The 19068-nt window shown below is 42.3% G+C and overlaps 1 protein-coding gene across 1 annotated transcript in view; it reads left to right on the top strand.

Moving 5' to 3' along the window:
* The first annotated feature begins 208 nt into the window (after positions 1-208).
* LOC112067760 (E3 ubiquitin-protein ligase HECTD1) overlaps positions 209-19068 on the top strand; it is a 35475-nt gene continuing 16615 nt past the window's right edge. The window contains exons 1-19 of the mRNA XM_070439294.1: positions 209-437; positions 689-923; positions 4226-4453; positions 4691-4972; positions 5476-5746; positions 6000-6076; positions 7768-7866; positions 8123-8237; positions 8372-8543; positions 9475-9613; positions 9820-9990; positions 10153-10375; positions 10599-10862; positions 14884-14960; positions 16117-16251; positions 16582-16728; positions 16935-17029; positions 17128-17233; positions 17903-18001. Coding sequence (XP_070295395.1) covers positions 298-437; positions 689-923; positions 4226-4453; positions 4691-4972; positions 5476-5746; positions 6000-6076; positions 7768-7866; positions 8123-8237; positions 8372-8543; positions 9475-9613; positions 9820-9990; positions 10153-10375; positions 10599-10862; positions 14884-14960; positions 16117-16251; positions 16582-16728; positions 16935-17029; positions 17128-17233; positions 17903-18001 — 3075 coding nt within the window. The 5' untranslated portion in view covers positions 209-297. The remainder of the gene's footprint in view (positions 438-688; positions 924-4225; positions 4454-4690; positions 4973-5475; positions 5747-5999; positions 6077-7767; positions 7867-8122; positions 8238-8371; positions 8544-9474; positions 9614-9819; positions 9991-10152; positions 10376-10598; positions 10863-14883; positions 14961-16116; positions 16252-16581; positions 16729-16934; positions 17030-17127; positions 17234-17902; positions 18002-19068) is intronic.

Below are 19068 nucleotides of genomic sequence, written 5' to 3'. Positions count from 1 at the left end.
CCATTGGCAACTGCAAGTTGAGCCAGTCATGATTAAACTAAACGCCAGCTTTCGCTCTCTCTCTCTCCCCTCCTCTCTCTCTTTCTTTCTCTCTCTCTCTCTCTCTCTCTGCTCCTCTCTCTCTCTCCCCCCCCATCTACCTCTCCACCCCAGGTGAAGGCAGACTACATGACACACAGGAGGGAGCAGTGATTGGACCTGTCTGTGTTTTCTCCATCCGGCGGATGAGTCCCCAGCTCAGCCCACAGCAGTGATTGGGCTAGGTGCCAGATAGGGAGCTGTAGCAGGGGGGTAATCATGGCGGACGTGGACCCAGACACCTTGCTGGAGTGGCTCCAGATGGGCCAGGGAGATGAGAGGGACATGCAGCTGATCGCCCTGGAGCAGCTCTGCATGTTATTGCTCATGTCTGACAACGTGGACCGCTGCTTCGAGACGTGAGTCACCAACACACACTGTCAACTGTATCTCACAAACATCTCAAGCATTAGTCATACTGTTGAGAGGACAATGTCGCGCTTTTACAAACTGCCTATAATGACGGCACAAGCCTTTTTATTTGGTTACTGTTGAGTTGTTCGTGGATGCTTATGTTTATATAGCTAGTCCTCTCTTGCGAAATAGATTTTATCTCATTGAGAATAACCTGTATAAATAAAGGTTATATATGCCCTCCTCTGTCCCCCAGGTGTCCCCCACGCACCTTCCTCCCCGCCCTGTGTAAGATCTTCTTGGACGAAAGCGCCCCGGACAACGTGCTGGAGGTGACGGCCCGCGCCATCACATACTACCTGGACGTGTCGGCTGAGTGCACCCGCAGGATCGTGGGCGTGGACGGGGCCATCAAGGCTCTGTGTAACCGCCTGGTGGTGGTGGAGCTCAACAACAGGACCAGCAGAGACCTGGCCGAGCAGTGTGTCAAGGTACGCTTTTATTTAGAATTTGGGCTTGAAACATTATCCTATTAAACACTGTGTGAGCATTACACCAGCGTGGAGAATTCGTTTTTGTTCTACTTTATAAAAACAATTCCCTTGCTTTGTTTATTTTTATGTGATCGACTGTTTGCTTCAGGGCATAACCAGGGCATAAAATGAACACCTGTCAAATGCGGGTCGATTTAGGTATTGGTGGGTAAGAATTAGAGGTCGACCGATTTTATGATTTTTCGATACCGATTATTGGAGGACCAAAAAAGGCCGATACCGATTAATCAGCCAATTTTTTTTTTCTTCATATTTTGTTATATATATATATATATGTGTGTGTGTGTAATAATGACAATTACAACAATACTGAATGAACAATGAACACTTTTATTTTAACTTAATATAGTACATCAATAAAATCAATTTAGTCTCAAATAAATAATGAAACATGTTCAATTTGGTTGAAATAAGGCAAAAAATTAAGTTTTGGAGAAGGAAGTAAAAGTGCAATATGTTCCATGTAAAAAAAGCTAACGTTTAAGTTCCTTGCTCAGAACATGAGAACATATGAAAGCTGGTGGTTCCTTTTAACATGAGTCTTCAATATTCCCAGGTAAGAAGTTTTAGGTTGTAGTTGTTATAGGAATTATAGGACTATTTCTCTCTATACCATTTGTATTTCATATACCTTTGACTATTGGATTTTCTAACAGGCACTTTAGGCAACACAGTAAAGTGCTGTTTGAATGAATGCTTACGAGCCTGCTGCTGCCTACCACCGCTCAGTCAGATTGCTCTATCAAATCATAGACTTAATTATAATATAATAACACACAGAAATACGAGCCTTAGGTCATTCATATGGTCAAATCCGGAAACGATAATTTCTAAAACAAAACATTTATTCTTTCAGTGAAATACGGAACCGTTCTGTATTTTATCTAACGGGTGGCATCCATAAGTCTAAATATCCCTGTTACATTGCACAACCTTCAATGTTATGTTATAATTACGTAAAATTCTGGCAAATTATTTCGCAACAAGCCAGGTGGACCAAACTGTTGCATATACCCTGACTCTGCGTGCAATGAACGCAAGAGAAGTGACACAATTTCCCTAGTTTAGTATTGCCTTCTAACCTGGATTTCTTTTAACTAAATATGCAGGTTTAAAAAAAAATATACTTCTGTGTATTGATTTTAAGAAAGGCATTGATGTTTATGGTTAGGTACATTCGTGCAACGATTGTGCTTTTTTCGCAAATGCGCTTTTGATAAATCATCCCCCGTTTGGCGAAGTTGGCTGTCTTTGTTAGGACGAAATAGTCTTCATACAGTTCGCAATGAGCCAGGTGGCCCAAACTGCTGCATATACCCTGACTCTGTTGCACAGAACGCAAGAGAAGTGACACAATTCCCCTAGTTTAAAAGAAATGCATGTTAACAGGCAATATTAACTAAATATATTTAAAAATATATACTTGTGTATTGAATTTAAGAAAGGCGTTGATGTTTATGGTTAGGTACACATTGGTGCAACGACAGTGCTTTTTTCGCGAATGAGCTTGTTAATCACCTGTTTGGCGAAGTAGGCTATGAATTCAATGATAAATTAACAGGCACCGCATTGATTATATGCAACGCAGGACAAGCTAGATAAACTAGTAATATCATCAACCATGTGTAGTTAACTAGTGGTTAACTAGTTTAACTATGTTAAGATTGATTGTTTTTTTACAAGATACGTTTAATGCTAGTGTCCAAAAATGCTGATTACCGATTGTTATGAAAACTTGAAATCGGCCCTAATTAATCGGCCATTCCGATTAATCGGTCGACCTCTAGTAAGAATGTCTACTTCACCAGTCACGTTGGCGTGTGTTCAATTTTCAGGGCTCTACAGTGCGAGCATTACATTTGCATTTGTGAATAAAAAATGGTCAAAAGTCAAGTATGAGCATATGTGCGATTTCTAGCATAAAAATGCTGAAGTAGCTGTTTTCAAAGTATTTCTGCTGTTTTGTTTCATAGCCGCTAATCGCACCAAGAAATACGAATACTACATCCCACCTCGCGCAGCAACAGTTTTGCGCACTGTGAGTGAAGTGCTGATAGATCATTCTTTGGAGGCACAGGCATCAATGTTGGTCTAATTTACTCATGACCCACAATTCAATGCAAACTATAGTCACATGTCAAACTCCGGTGGCACGGTGTCATTTAATCAACATGGCTGTATTTTCGGCATGTGAGATAAAATGATGATGCTGGCTTGCAAAACAAATATGTATAGATGACATTGATTTTAGTGTTGGCATATTGGCTTAGTCTCATAGTGAGGAGCCTATAAAACGTTGTTAGCTTTATAAACAGATTTTTGGGAATTCTGAAATTTATTGGAATAAATGACCAAACTATAAAACTAGCTAGCCAGCTATAAGTAACTGTAGCTAGCTAGCAACCTGACAGGAGTGCTAACTAGCTACGTTAGCTTGCTAGGCACAATAATAGCTTTAGATTGGTTGTTTTTTAAGCTCAATTTCAAGATTTCCACCAAGGACGTTGCCTCTCCGATCATCACTCTCCCTCGCTTGGGCAAGGGACATTTAAGGTACACTCGGATGTGACGATGTAATACGTCATTCAAGGGCTGAGGGTTTAGGGCCGAGGGCTGTCTACTTTTAATTTGGACTGCAGCCACTGTCTACTACTAGTCACATCCCAAATCTCACAGACACGCGTGACATGACTCCAGTGGCCCTGTTACCACAGTAATCTCCCACCCTTAAAGGGGAAGCAGAAAGTTTTGTTTAATCTGATATTTTTGTTAAAAGAAAATATGAAATTTAAATTTAGCAATATACCACATTACTTAATACATTTATTGTTTTAGAAACATTACAAAACATGGTCTTTAAATTTTTTTTTATAATATTATGGCCAAAAAATATTTTGGCTGGTAGATTTCTTTTTTGGCTGGTGGAAGAAAAATAAAATGTTACGCCCTGCAAGAAAACATTCTCTTTACCTGGAACCTTTTATTCAAATCACAAGATGCGTATGAGGAGTTTATTCAAATTAGGTCTTGAATATGTAGGTCATATTTCACAACAAATATATCTGGTTTAGGAAGGGCTCATGTATGTGGTAGAATATTACAGAACATGCTCCTACTCAAAAGTAGTCAGGTGCAGAGTCCTCGTTGTGAAATCCATAGTAAAATAGATGGGCTGCGCATCATAAATAATAAATTCTGAATATATTCTTCTGCTGACTATTTGTTGTGTCATTTGTCAGGTGCTGGAGCTGATCTGTACCAGGGAGTCTGGTGCAGTGTTTGAGGCTGGTGGTCTGAACTGTGTGCTTAGCTTCATCCGGGATAGCGGTCATCTGGTCCATAAGGACACCCTGCACTCTGCCATGTCTGTGGTGTCTCGCCTGTGCAGCAAGATGGAGCCCCAGGACTCCTCTCTGGAGACCTGCGTGGAGTCCCTCTCCAGTCTGCTCAAACACGAAGACCACCAGGTGAATGGGACACCCACTCAGGGGTCATCGGTTGGGGGGGGGGTCATCCATGCACATTGTTGGTGGATGAATGAGTTTTCCCCACTTCTATATAAAGTGCTTTGAGCTACTGGAAAAGTGGTATATAAATCCAATCAGTTATATAAATTGAGTCAATTATCACTGGAAAGAAGCTTGAAGGTCTAGTTGCAAATGGTTGCATTGTTATTAATGAAAATGCAACCCATTGATTGACAGGTGTCTGACGGTGCTCTGCGCTGCTTTGCCTCCCTGGCGGACCGGTTCACCCGTCGAGGGGTGGACCCCGCGCCACTGGCCAAGCACGGTCTGACAGAGGAGCTGCTGTCCCGGATGGCGGCGGCAGGGGGCACGGTCTCCGGCCCCTCCTCCACCTGTAAGCCAGGCCGGACTTCCACTGGGGCCCAACCCACCGCCGCTGACTCCAAACTCTCCAACCAGGTGTCCACCATCGTTAGCCTGCTGTCCACGCTGTGCAGAGGCTCTCCCCTCGTCACTCATGTAAGAACATTTTACATTTAGTCTTGTTAAAAAAACCATTTACAAATCAAATTGCCCATTGTTGGGACAAAATACTTTTCTCAATGTAAGTCTTTAAGTACCAGCTCATATCTCAGAGACTACTTACTTTCTGAGAAGAGTTTTATTAGATGGCTTTTATTTTAAGTCCTCAGCCTTGTCAAATTATTACAGTTTGATTTGTGGTAGCTGTATTTGGTGTTATGAGCACTCTGGGACACATTTCTGTATTAGTAAGAATTCATCATGTATTTCATAGCAATTTTATTGGCACAGAATGTTTAATATATGAACTGCAATATCTTGAAAGCTAACAGTAATAAAAATAACATAAAACGTTGAAAGGATCTAATTTCAGAATATATTAGAGAAGAGAACTGTATTGTAATGAGAGCTATTCTGAAGTGAAACTGACTAGTATAAGAGAATAATGGGATAATAATAGAAGTGGTGTTTTTGTTTTGTCTCTCTGTGTGTGTGTATAGGATCTGCTACGCTCTGCGCTGCCTGACTCCATGGAGAGTGCCATGCAGGGGGACGAGCGTTGTGTTCTGGACACCATGCGTCTAGTGGACCTGCTGCTGGTGCTGCTGTTCGAGGGCCGCAAGGCTCTGCCCAAATCCACCGCTGGCTCAACAGGACGCATCCCGGGCCTGCGGCGGCTGGACAGCTCCGGGGAGCGCTCCCACCGACAGCTCATCGACTGTATCCGCAGCAAAGACACAGACGCTCTCATTGATGCCATCGACACCGGAGGTGGGTGGGTGGATAGTATTGGCTCAAAAGTAATGCACTGTAAAGGGAATAGGGCACCATTTGGGACCCAGATATATCCTGTATGTTGGTCTGTCAGGAGGCTAGGGCACATGATGTGGGAGAGGAAGTTTGTCCAATCTGGTGTAATGGTGCCATTTTTCCTAATTCATTTAAATGTGTCATGTTTATGAAAAAGTGTCAGCTGTTATTGCGCACGCATAGTCAATTGCTTAAAATGGTTCCTATGTTGCAGCTTTTGAAGTCAATTTCATGGATGACGTCGGGCAGACTCTTTTGAACTGGGCCTCTGCGTTTGGTACACAGGAAATGGTAAGCTATTTTAGACTGAGTCTCGTATCCCTCCATCTCTTTACAGAGATTACCCAATACATTATGGTGACCATTATGCATGCGAACAGAATGGCTCATTGTGTCAGGGGGATTAAAGATATATTTTGGAAATGAGGCACTGTATCTAGTTCCCCAGAGTCAGATGAGCTCATGGATACCATTTTTATGTCTCTGCGCGCAGTTGAAGGAAGTTGTTAACTAGCGCTAGAACAATTGCTTACTAGCGTTAGCGCAATGCAGAATCCCATATACAGTGCCTTCGGAAAGTATTCAGACCCCTTGACTTATTCCACATTTTGTTACGTTACAGCTTTATTCTAAAATGTATTAAATCGTTTTTCCCCCCTCGTCAATCTACACACAATACCCCACAATGACATCATAATAACAAAGAAAAACCGCTTTTTAGACATTTTAGCAAATGTATAAAAAAAACGGAAATGTCACAGTTCCATAAGTATTCAGACCCTTTACTAAGTACTTTGTTGAAGCACCTTTGGCAGTGATTACAGCATCGAGTCTTCTTGGGTATGACTTTACAAGCTTGGCACACCTGTATTTGGGGAATTTCTCCAATTCGTCTCTGCAGATGCTCTCAAGCTCTCAGGTTGGATGGGGAGCGACGCTGCACAGCTAATTTCAGGTCTCCAGAGATGTTTGATCGGGTTCAAGTCCGGGCTCTGGCTGTTGTCTTGGCTGTGTGCTTAGGGTGTTGTCCTGTTGGAAGAAGAACCTTCACCCCAATCTGTGGTCCTGAGTGCTCTGGAGCAGGTTTTCATCAAGGATCTCTCTGTACTTTGCTCTGTTCATCTTTGCCTCGATCCTGACTAGTCTCCCAGTTCCTGCCCCTGAAAAAACATCCTCACAGCATGATGCTGCCACCACCATTCTACACCATAGGGATGGTGCAAGGTTTCCTCCAGATGTGATGCTTGGCATTCAGGCCAAAGCGTTCAATCTTGGTTTCATCAGACCAGAGAATCTTGTTTCTTTAGGTGCCTTTTGACAAACTCAAAGTGGGCTGTCATGTGCCTTTTACTGAGGAGTGTCTTCCGTCTGGCCACTCTAGCATAAAGACTTGATTGGTGGAGTGCTGCAGAGAAGGTTGTCCTTTGGGAAGGTTCTCCCATCTCCACAGAGGAACTCTGGGTCAGAGTGACAGGGTCCGAATACTTTCCGATGGTACTTTGTCATTGCAATAATGCTAGTTAGCATTGGCTCAGTAAACTACCTCTAACTTCCTTTATACAGGGACACAGAGACACAAAAATTGTATCCATGACTTCATCTGACTCCGGGGAAGTAGATAAAGGGCCTCATTGACAAAATCCCAAAGTATCCTTTTAAGGACAGCATCTCTTCCCTGTTGTGCTGCAAGAATGGGCTCAGTTCTCTAGGTTCTGTCAATAGGTGTCCATAGCAACAAGCTGTGTATGCATGGCCTAATGCAGACGGATTACTATGGTTTGGTTAAATAATGGCTTGTTTGTCACCCCGAAACCAGACCACGACACCGTTGTATTCATTTGGCACCAAACAGAAGAAAATGGACTGAAACAAGGAGAGTCCAATAATAAACGTCTGTTCCAAAATGTTGTAAAAAGTTGTTATTTGCGTGCCTTCATTATCAAGACCCTGTTGAATAACCCCTGTTGTGGTTGATGTCCCAGGTTGAGTTCCTGTGTGAGAGAGGTGCTGATGTCAACAGAGGTCAGAGGTCCTCCTCCCTCCACTACGCTGCCTGTTTTGGACGGCCTCAAGTAGCAAAGGTAGCTATGGTCTCTTTAACCTTGAGAGGAAGTCTCTTGTAACGTTCAAACTGCTGTTTTTTTCACCAACATCCCTTGATAAAGGCCCAGCAGCTGGACTGTTGACTGCTGGTGTATATTGAATTCAATGAACGTAAAGAAAACATAGGATAAAGTTTTTGCGTGTGCACCCTATCCTCCTCTATATGTTGTTTGGAAATACAGGCAGACCTATGTAAGTTCCCCTAGTAAGCATCATTTTTCTATGTGTCTATAGACTCTACTGCGACATGGAGCCAACCCTGACCTCCGAGATGAAGATGGGAAAACTCCCCTGGACAAAGCAAGAGAGCGTGGCCACAGTGAGGTGGTAGCCATTCTCCAGTCTCCTGGTGAGTTCTAACAATATATTAACAGCTGTGCTGCCGACTGACTTCCATGAAAATCCTTGGTTGTCAGTGGCTCATGCCCATCCGAGAATAAAGGACTGGTTATTTCACAATTTGTGTTCTCTTTTGTTCTGAAGGAGACTGGATGTGCCCCGTGAACAAAGGAGAGGACAAGAAGAAGAAAGACTTGAACGAGGAGGAGGAGGGCAGTGAACCCAAAGGAGACCCTGAGATGGCCCCCATCTACCTGAAGAGGCTGCTACCAGTATTTGCACAAACCTTTCAGCAAACCATGCTACCTTCTATTAGGTAAGCACAACTTTGAGAGTAACTTGACCAAAGGAGCTTTGTCCAAACTCACAGAGATGTATATATTACTGAGGTCCTGAATGCAATTTTATTTGAATAGGGACATATACAAATCCATTAACACAGGGTTTCCCAAACTATGGGTCGCGTGATTTGAAAATGGGGTTGCGAGAGAAGTTTTGCGGTTAGCTCATAGAACCGTAACCTCTGGTAGCCGCTACATGCTGTTGTAATAAACAGAGTGTGTTATTTTTTCTTCCTACACATGTGTCTCTATCTTTTGAATGGTTTAAGCTACAAAATATTATGACCCCATCACTGAAAGATACTGTAAGACTCTCAGGAACACGTACGTACTGTTTCTCTCTACTATGCCCACAAGCTGTTAGCACCGAGTGGACAAGACCAGGCTCTAAATCAGACTGGGGGGGAAAGAACATCATCAACGATAAGGTTCTTTTCTACATAGAAGATCATACAACATTATTGCCTGATGATCTTCTGAACTTCCCAATCCCTTTTCTAAAGCATTTCAGTCACTTCAAACCATAATGTCTGCAGATTGAAATACTGTCAGACTGAAAAAGTTTGGAAACCCCTGCATTAAAGGTGCAATATGCCGAAATCGTGCCTCCATTTCCTGGTTGCTAAAATTCTAATAGTTTGCCTAATTTCAGTTTCTCGTTCAGAGAATCATTGTACCATCTAAACCGCTGTGAAATATATTTTCAATAATCAAAAATATTGTAGTTTCAGCTGTTTTGAAGCTGGTGTGCAAAAGACGCAAAAACGGCATCTGTTCTATCGCATCTTATACTTGCTTTCAATGATCATGACAGATCTATAACTCACATTTCTATGGGCATTTGGTCAGGTTGCCCAAAAAGTGACATATTGGTGCTTTAACATGTCGTCCCTCTGTCCCTTACAGGAAAGCTAGCCTGGCTCTGATCAGGAAGATGATCCACTACAGCTGTGAAGTGCTGCTGAAGGAGGTGTGTGACTCTGACGCCGGTCACAACTTGCCCACCGTGCTAGTGGAGATCACCGCCACCGTGCTGGATCAGGAGGTACTGCACTACACAACATCCATCTCTTTGTGTATGTGTGTGTTCAAGATGCTTGATTAGGAGGTGTCCGTGCGTTCTCGTGTGGGTGATCCTCCACTGTTAACAATGTCCACCAATAACCTAATGCCTGTTAAAAAGCAATTTAGTTGCACCAGCTCTCTAGTAATCCACAGGCTAAGTTAAATGTGGTGTCTCTTCCCGTACAGGACGATGATGACGGTCACTTGCTGGCACTGCAGATCATCAGAGACCTGGTGGACAAAGGAGGAGATGTCTTCCTGGACCAGTTGGCTAGACTGGGTGTCATCAACAAGGTGTCCACTCTGGCTGGACCCACCTCAGACGATGAGAACGAGGAGGTGTCCAAACCAGAGAAGGTGCAATAAGAACACCATAATGCAGTCCAAATATACACTGATAGAGCTTTGTGATTTCTGTGTAATAAAAAGCGTTCTGCAAAGAAAATGTATTTAAAATCTCTGGATAAGAGCGTCTGCTACATGACTAAAATGTAAAGTAAATGTCTCTGGTTCCACCAGGAGGACGAACCACAGGAGGATGCCAAAGAGGTGCAGCAGGGGAAGCCCTACCACTGGCGTGACTGGTCCATTATCAGGGGGAGGGACTGCCTGTACATCTGGAGTGATGCTGCAGCACTGGAGCTCTCCAACGGCTCCAACGGATGGTTCCGCTTCATCCTGGACGGCAAGCTGGCCACCATGTACTCCAGCGGCAGCCCAGAGGGAGGCTCCGACAGCTCAGGTAGACCTAGCTACATACCTTCTCAATTGACCTGGTATGTTATGACTTGAACTTTCCTCAACTAGTTACTTATTCCTCTCCATCTCTTATTTGGAATTGAGGCCAGAATGAGCACCCTCCACTCACATACATGCAGTTGTAACAAGTGAATAAACTTATTATAATGGTGATATCATAACCAACATCAAACTGTTCCAATTCCTCTAATGTACTACCCACCCAGAAAGTCGTAGTGAGTTTTTGGAGAAGCTGCAGCGTGCCCGGAGCCAGGTGAAGCCTGTGACAGCCAGCCAGCCCATCCTGTCTGCCCTGGGTCCCATCAAGCTGACGGTGGGGAACTGGTCCCTGACCTGCCTGAAGGAGGGAGAGATCGCCATCCACAACTCTGACGGACAGCAGGCCACCATCCTCAAGGAGGACCTGCCCGGCTTCGTGTTCGAGTCCAACAGGGGCACGAAGCACTCCTTCACCGCTGAAACATCACTAGGTCTGTTAGTTTGAACTTCAGTGCATATAGATCATATAATTTTGTTGTATTTAATTCTGTAGTTAAATGTGCCTAAATCGTTTATAGAGCTCTCATTTTATTATTTATTTATCTCATCTCAGGGTTTCCGTTATGAAAATGTGGCCCTGGACATTTGACTGGCAGAATTTTAATTTTCCGGATGTTTTGAGAAATTTACCATAACCTGATTCTGACCCACGGTGCTCAGAATGACAAAAAACACAATTTATATTATGGTAATTAATCTTAACAGAACATGCAAATCGAGGATGCGATGATGTGTCCTTACTGCACACATTTACTTTTCCTCAGTAATGAACATCAAAATCACTAGCCTAGACTTTCATGTTTCGGGAAGCACATTTTCACCGTAAAAATGCACCTTTTATAATAAATCATTCCATGCATCATCACATTTGCAGACTTATGTAAGAGCCTACTAATCGTAATGTAATTAGATTGGATAGTCATAATTTAGGCTAATATAACTCAATCACTGTTGCATGGCTGAGCGTGTAGTGTAGAGGCCTGGACTATAAGCTATATCAGATATGTTTTTCCTGTGCAAAGAAAGAAACCTACGTTATGCAATTCTACTGAACTTTATATGACTGGAGACAGCAGAATCTTTTTTTAGGCCTCTGAGAAGGGGAGATAAATAGAATATGACGTTCATCTAAACTGGAGGAGAAAGTTATTGTCCTAAAACAAACTTTTATGTGTCACTGACCCAACAATGATAGAGTGAATATGCGCAGTGCACACTCACTGGGGATCTGGCCGATGTTCTCTGCTGGTGCCAATAAGATAGACTACAGGCCTACTCTTGTTCACTCAATTAAGTTGATCATTTTCATAACTTAAAGACATTAGTATTTTTCTCATTGTCTTCTCTTCACAGCAATAGCCATTTGCTTTCCAAACTGTTTTTATTTATTTCTGTAAAGACAGAAGTATGCTGATTAGGCTATATCATTTTGGCAATTTAATTCAATTTACTTAGGGAAAGCTTAGATTCCCCTAGCCTTTTGATGTGCCGCTTATGTCAATCTACTACCCCAATAGTAAAAAAGTTTACCTGGTCTATTGGTCAGCTTGTCAAGAAAGAAATATCCCAAACGTACAGTTGTGGGACGATAGATCCCAAATTCATACAACTTTTAAAAAGCAATGAATCTGATGAAATACATCAACGTTTCGCTTAAAATGTTGATAAACTATTTCTTAACTTTATTAGTGCTGCAATGCACACAAAGCACTAGGATATGGACGATGAAATAAAATAATTGCCTCCACGGCAGTGATTCTCAAATCATATCGTCAGGTCAGCAAGGAGGAAACTAGTTTGCTAATGAGGAACCTTTGAGTTTAGGAGGCTCTTTTGTGATCAACCTTGACAGCCAAACTGTCCATTTTGGTGAATACTGATTTTGAATAATGTGTATAGTTGTAGTAGCAGGTCTAGAGAGAAATTAGGTGAGACAGTGACACATGGACAGACAGTGACACATTCAATTCCGCCTTTCACACTCCTGCCTGCATCTAGCTGATCTAGGGTGTAATTATTAGTCCAACAGTTGCAAATGAGAGTTTCTATTGGACAAATTCAGGTATGTTTATCACTGTTTCGTTCCGTTTGCTTCCATTTTTAAGAAATGTTTTTCAACAGAATAGGCGGAATGAATACACCCCTGATCACACACAAACACAGTTCACTTTCATAGCAGCCACGTTGTATTCCTTCTCATCTCTACACGCTCTCCTCTCAGCTTTTCCCTTCGCTTGTGGACGTCAAACCATATAACCTACACACAGCCTACATTGTTGTCACCATATTAGCTAAAGTAATGTGATAGACAACATAGCTAATAGTACTAACACATTAGTAAACCCACTACAAGCATGCAGTACAGTGTAAAATCAGTAAGCAGTTTAGCAGTTGCACCGGTGGGTCTCGGTGGCAATAAATGAGTAAAACCAAAAGCTTACCATGACTTGGAAGAGAAATTCATTTGTTTTCAAACTGTTCAACTATTGTCTTTCTCTCTCTTTGGGTCAACTACTCACCACATTTTCTGCAGTGCTAGCTGTAGCTTATACTTTCACTACTAGATTAATTGGATGGATAACATGTTAGTTCATGCTGCAAGATCTCTGATAGGTTGGAGGACATCCTCCAGAAGTTGTCATAATTACTATGTAAGTCTATGGAAGGGGGTGAGAACCATGAGCCTACTAGGTTTTGTATTGAACACAATGTACCCAGAGGAGGACGGAAGCTAGCTGTCCTCCGGCTGCACCATGGTGCTACCCTACAGAGTGCTGTTGAGGCTACTGTAGACCTTAATTGCAAAACAATGTGTTCTAATAAATTATTTGGTGACGTGAACATGTTTATAGTATCGTTTTATCTAAAAATGACAATGTTTCACTATAAAAAAAAAAAATAGAAATAATAATTCACTGAGGAATTGTCCTCACCTTCCTCCTCTGAGGAGCCTCCACTGCTCTACAGATATGGTTGGGTTTTGCCTAGGCTACTTTGAAACAAGGTAATGTCTCATATGTAGTGCCACATTCTGGTTTCAACAATTAGGTAGCCATATGTTTTTTAAATGCATACTGCCTCCAGCTCATTGCCAAGTGTTGTGTGGCGCGCTGAAGCCTCCCTACTGTTGCCTAAGCATTTGAATAGCGAATGAGAAGTGCACTGAAATTGCCAGTTGATAAATCGAGTAGCTTATTTTAATCATGGCCCAAAAATGTATAAGATCCATAATGAATGTACACCCTCCAATTTAATTATGCAAATTAACTCATAGACCAATAAGTATGACCAGTCAAATGTATTTCCATCAATTAATAGGCTATAAAGCATTATCTCAATAGGATTTGTTTTCTATTCCCGGACAATTTGCCTTTAAAAAAGAATTACGGTCAAAAGCCGGCTAATACCGGCTAACGGAAACCCTGAGACTATATAAAAAATTATGTGGACACCACTTCAAATTCGTGGATTTGACTATTTCAGCCACACTTGTTGCTGACGGGTGTATAAAATCCAGCACACAGCCATGCAATCTACAAAGAAAAACATTGGCAGTAGAATGGCCTTACCGACGAGCTCAGTGACTTTCAACGTGGCACTGTCATAGGCACATTTCCAGTTTGTCAAATTTCTGCCGTGCTAGTGCTGCCCCGGTCAACTGTAAGTACTGCTCTTGTGAAGTGGAAACATCTAGGAGCTACAATGGCTTAGCCGTAAAGTGGTAGGCCACTCCCCCTGCCCGAATGCATAATGCCAACTGTAAAGTTTGGTCGATGATGAATATTCTCTGGTGCTGTTTTTCATGGTTTGAAGGGGGCTAGGCGCCTTAGTCCCAGTGAAGGGTAATCTTAACCCTACAGCATACAATGACGTTCTAGGTGATTCTGTGCTTCCAACTTTGTGGCCACAGTTTGGGCAAGGCCCTTTCCTGTTTCAGCATGACAATGCCCTGGTGGACAAAGTGTGAGGTGCATAGAGAAATGGTTTGTTGAGATCTGTGTGGAAGAACTTGACTGGCCTGTAAAGTTCCCTGACCTCAACCCCATCGAAAGCCTTTGGGATTAATTGGAAGGCTGACTGCGAGCCAGGCCTAATCGCCCAACATCAGTGCCATACCTTACTAATGCTCTTGTGGCTGAATGGAATCAAGTCCCCACAGCAATGTTCCAACATCTAGTGGAAAGCCTTCCCAGAAGCGTGGAGGCTGTTATAGCAGCAAAGGGGGCATTAACTCCATATTAAGGCCCATGATATTGGAATGAGATGTTCGACGAGCAGGTGTCCACATACTTTTGGTCATGTAGTGTGTATGTGTGTATAAAGAAAAATGTGACGTTATCATCTACTAGAATGATGTGGTGATGGCTAGTGGAAAGCCATCAAGTGCATTTCCCAGTCCCCCCTGCATTTGATGGTGATTGTCTTAAAGTTTTCCTTCTCTGTGTTGTACAGGGTCAGAATTTGTGACTGGCTGGACTGGAAAGAGGGGAAGAAAGCTCAAATCCAAATTGGAGAAAACAAAACAAAAGGTGGTTGAGTCTGTCTGCTGTTCAGTATTTTTTTTTTTTTGTTTAAAGCCAGCTTCCTTCTTCCTGAATTGAGAAGATTACTTTGTCTATTGTCACAGGGACACTGTTTTTTGTTGTTGTTGCTTTAGAGCACATTACATATTATCCATCTAGTTTAGTTGTCATATCATTCTTCTGTTTAATATAACAGCAGGTAGGCTTGGGCAGTATCCAGATTGTCATACCTTCATACCAGCCTTGTTCCATACTGGGATCTTAGGTAATACCGGCACTAAACACAGGGGGCACTGTTTTCAAACTCCACTGAGCCTTTGTAACACGAAGGTTAGCAATGCTAACAAGTACATATAAAATCCCATAGAGAATGCTAACGATCACATTGCAAACATTTTATACAGTCTCTGACCTAAACTATTTTCAGGACAGACATCCCAGCTCATGATGTTATTACAAGTAACTAAAAAATGATACTCCCAGTTTACTGCACGCACAAAATTAATATTAGACAAATATTGGAAGAAGCTAACCTCTTTGCTAGATAGCTAAGTAGCTACTACATTAGCGAACCAAATGTACAACTGCAGAGCATTTGGCACATTTTAGACAGTTAACTTAATAGTTCTAAGATATCTAGCTGGCGAACATTTAGTTGTGAATTCCATACTGTAACTAGATCACCTGGCAGGTGCTGCACAGCATTGAGCGACTCATAAGGCTCTGGTCTCTCGTCATTGTGTGCTTGTAAACAAACACTAGGTGACTGGGTACTACTACCTGTAAGCTTCATAATGAAAAATGATCTGACAGGTGAAACGAAGAACACAATCTTCTTCATCTCCTAACATATTTGACAAGTTGACTATGTATTTTACTTAAAAAGTAGCTGCAAATATTCCAATGTATAAAAAAACTTCATAGTTTCAACAGTATTGGAAAAAACATCCTGTGTCTATTTCCAAAAAACCCCGGTATACAGCCCAAGCCTAACAGCAGTTTTATGCTAGTTATCACTCACTTTTTCCTTAACACCCAGCAAGCCTAGAGCCCCTCTGTCTGTTCCTATGATGTGTGGTTGTGTTACCTTAGTTGAATGCACTGATTTGTAAGTGGCTCTGGATACGAGTGTCTGCTAAATGGCTAGAAATGTGAAACGCAGGTGAAGACCACGGCCAGAGACCTGTATGATGACCACTTCAAGGCGGTAGAGAGCATGCCCAGAGGGGTGGTGGTCACCCTGAGGAACATCGCCACCCAGCTGGAGTCTGCTTGGGAGCTGCATACCAACAGACAGGTAGGGGGGAAAAGCACATCACCTCTAACCTAAATGTATATCAGAGTCGGATAACATTATGATTACCTACAGACAGGTAGGTGGGGGAATCGCCCTGGTCCACTCACACAACACACATTGACATCAATTCACGTCTACTTCCACTTTATGGAAAGTGCGTCTTAATGCAATTTACAGTAAAATTGTTATTTTAATTTAAAAAACGAAGTAGATATTTTGATTGACTCACTCTGATATGTAGTTGTTTTCTTGGTTGTTCTGTCTGAAGCTGTAGGCTACAGGTTTGATGACTCAGTGAAAGTTAAATGTGCTGTTTTGTTTCTGTGGCAGTGTATCGAGGGAGAGAACACATGGAGAGACTTGATGAAAACTGCTCTGGAAAACTTGATTGTGGTTCTCAAGGATGAGAACACCATCTCCCCCTATGAAATGTGCAGCAGTGGCCTAGTGCAAGCACTTTTTACAGTCCTTAATAATGTAAGTAAGATGGGATGGATGAGGTGTACAGGGACAATTTGCCCAAAGTAGTACTCTATACAGTGAATATGGTTCCATCTGGGCTGCAGATTTCTCTTCCTTTCATACTTTTTCTCAACATTGTCTGGGTAACCAACTTCCGCAATGTTCCTCAACTTCCTCGTTAGTCCAACTCCAGCTCAATTTAATGTTTTTCTCTTTTTCAGAGTGTGGAACTTGACATGAAACATGATTGTAAACCATTAATGGAAAGAATAAATGTATTTAAAACCGCATTCAGTGAAAACGAAGATGATGAAAGGTAATAATATAAAATTATATAATTAATTTGTATAAATGTATTTTTAAATAATAAAAACCTGTCAGTGGCTCACTTCCTGGTTTGTCCTATTCATTCAGCAGACCCGCAGTTGCCTTAATCCGCAAACTACTAGCAGTCCTGGAGTCCATTGAGAGGTTACCTCTGCACCTGTATGACACCCCAGGCTCCACCTATAACCTGCAGGTGAGTCTCCTCCACCACACCTCTCAGTAGTATAGTGGTGATGGTCAGTTTGTTTGTTCCAGTTTGTTTAGAGCTTAGGTTCTGTAAAACTCTTTCTAGGGATGGGCATAAGTACTCGAACTAACGTCAACTCGATCTTTAACCAGAGATCCCATTTTTTTCCAAATACAGTGCATTCAGAAAGTATTCAGACCCCTTCCCCTTTTCCATATTTTGTTATCTTACAGCCTTATTCTAAAATTGCTTAAATTGTTTTTTCCGCCTCAATCTACACACAATACCCCATAATGACAAAGCAAAAACAGGTTTTTAGAAACTGAAATGACATTTACATAAGTATTCAGACTCAGTACTTTGTTGACGCACCTTTGGCAGCGATTACATTTACATTTAAGTCATTTAGCACACCCTCTTATCCAGAGCGACTTACAAATTGGAAAGTTCATACATATTCATCCTGGTCCCCCCGTGGGGAATGCCCACACGTTATAAACACATAGAAATATGTGAAACAAAGTTGAAAACACACGAGAAAAAGTAAAGGCCATAAATAAAACAAATCACACGACTAACAGGCTATTACATAGACTACAAACTAGTCAGCCTGTTCCAAACTGCGTCGAAGATAAATATCCACTCCTAAATCCTCTTACAACTGTCCGCATCCAGTGTGTTAGAGACGCTAAAGGAAGTCGCCAACACAACAGCAGTCTCTTCAGCGCTTCTCTAGCTCTGGTCCCACCCATCTCGCAACAACAAGTTGACTATGTTAGTAGGTCTAGAGGGAAATATGGAGGGAGAGAGCTAGTCTTTACCTTGAGCGTAGCCCCCAAGAAACTATATGCATCTTATCCTTTTTCTCAAGTGGATTCAGCATTGCATTTGCCTAAATTCTACTTGTTTGTCATTTTCTGTAACTTCATGATTTCTATCTGACTGCTTCACCTGGAGCAGAGTACTAGACCATAACAGTTTCAATCAGGACCATCAGTATTCTATCAATAGGACATTGCTTGGTTTACTTATTCAGTTTGAATCACAGATGCTAACCAATACTGACTAATCGCTTCAGTATAGCATGTATACGAATGGTATACCCTGACTGGTGAGTAATGGATCTAGTCTGGAATCTGTATTGCAGCCCTGTCTGTCGTGCATGCGTTATCGCGCGTCCCGCGTGTTTGAGCAGAAACTGCTGTACAATACCATCGCCTTGTTCAGGCCGCCCGCGACCCACATATCTTCTGGATTTCTGGGTTAGTCACATGTCTGTGGATTGGTTGGTGTTTGCCTTTCCGTGTCAGGTCCGTTTTAATGCTCGTAATTGCTGGTCTTCTCTAGGACGGCCATTGGGTGGAGCGTTGTTTTTTAGCTGGTTTTCGTTTTCGATGAGGGGGGGGGCGGGGGGGGGGAGGTCGGTTGGATGGGTGGGCATGGGGGGTTTGTTATTGAACAATATTTACAACCGTAAGTTTGCCTGAAAATAAACCGCAGTTGACAGTGAGAGGACGTATCTTCTCTTACTTTTGCGCGTTAAATGTCTTCATTAGAACTACAATTTTTTCCTCAAAACTAGAAGTAACTGCATAGAACTATTGTCCCCTCATCAGACTACGAATGTACTCAAGACTTGAATTACTCAAAACAACGAATGTACTCATCAGAAACCTCCCCCGGCTATTTGACTTGCTCTCTGCTGGGTCCACTACAATTCATATCCTTTCCACAGGCTGATTGCATTCACCTGGATGCTGTGTGCCAAACCATGAGGGTGCGAAGCAAAATTTGACCTCAGCTTTGCGCCAGGTATACGACCCTTGAGTCTGCGCCGTCAC

Source organism: Salvelinus sp. IW2-2015, unplaced genomic scaffold, assembly GCF_002910315.2.
Source record: "Salvelinus sp. IW2-2015 unplaced genomic scaffold, ASM291031v2 Un_scaffold1544, whole genome shotgun sequence".
Classification (NCBI taxonomy): domain Eukaryota; kingdom Metazoa; phylum Chordata; class Actinopteri; order Salmoniformes; family Salmonidae; genus Salvelinus; species Salvelinus sp. IW2-2015.
The sequence above is the reverse complement of the archived record's forward strand: the minus strand, read 5'-3'. Positions and strand labels throughout refer to the sequence as shown.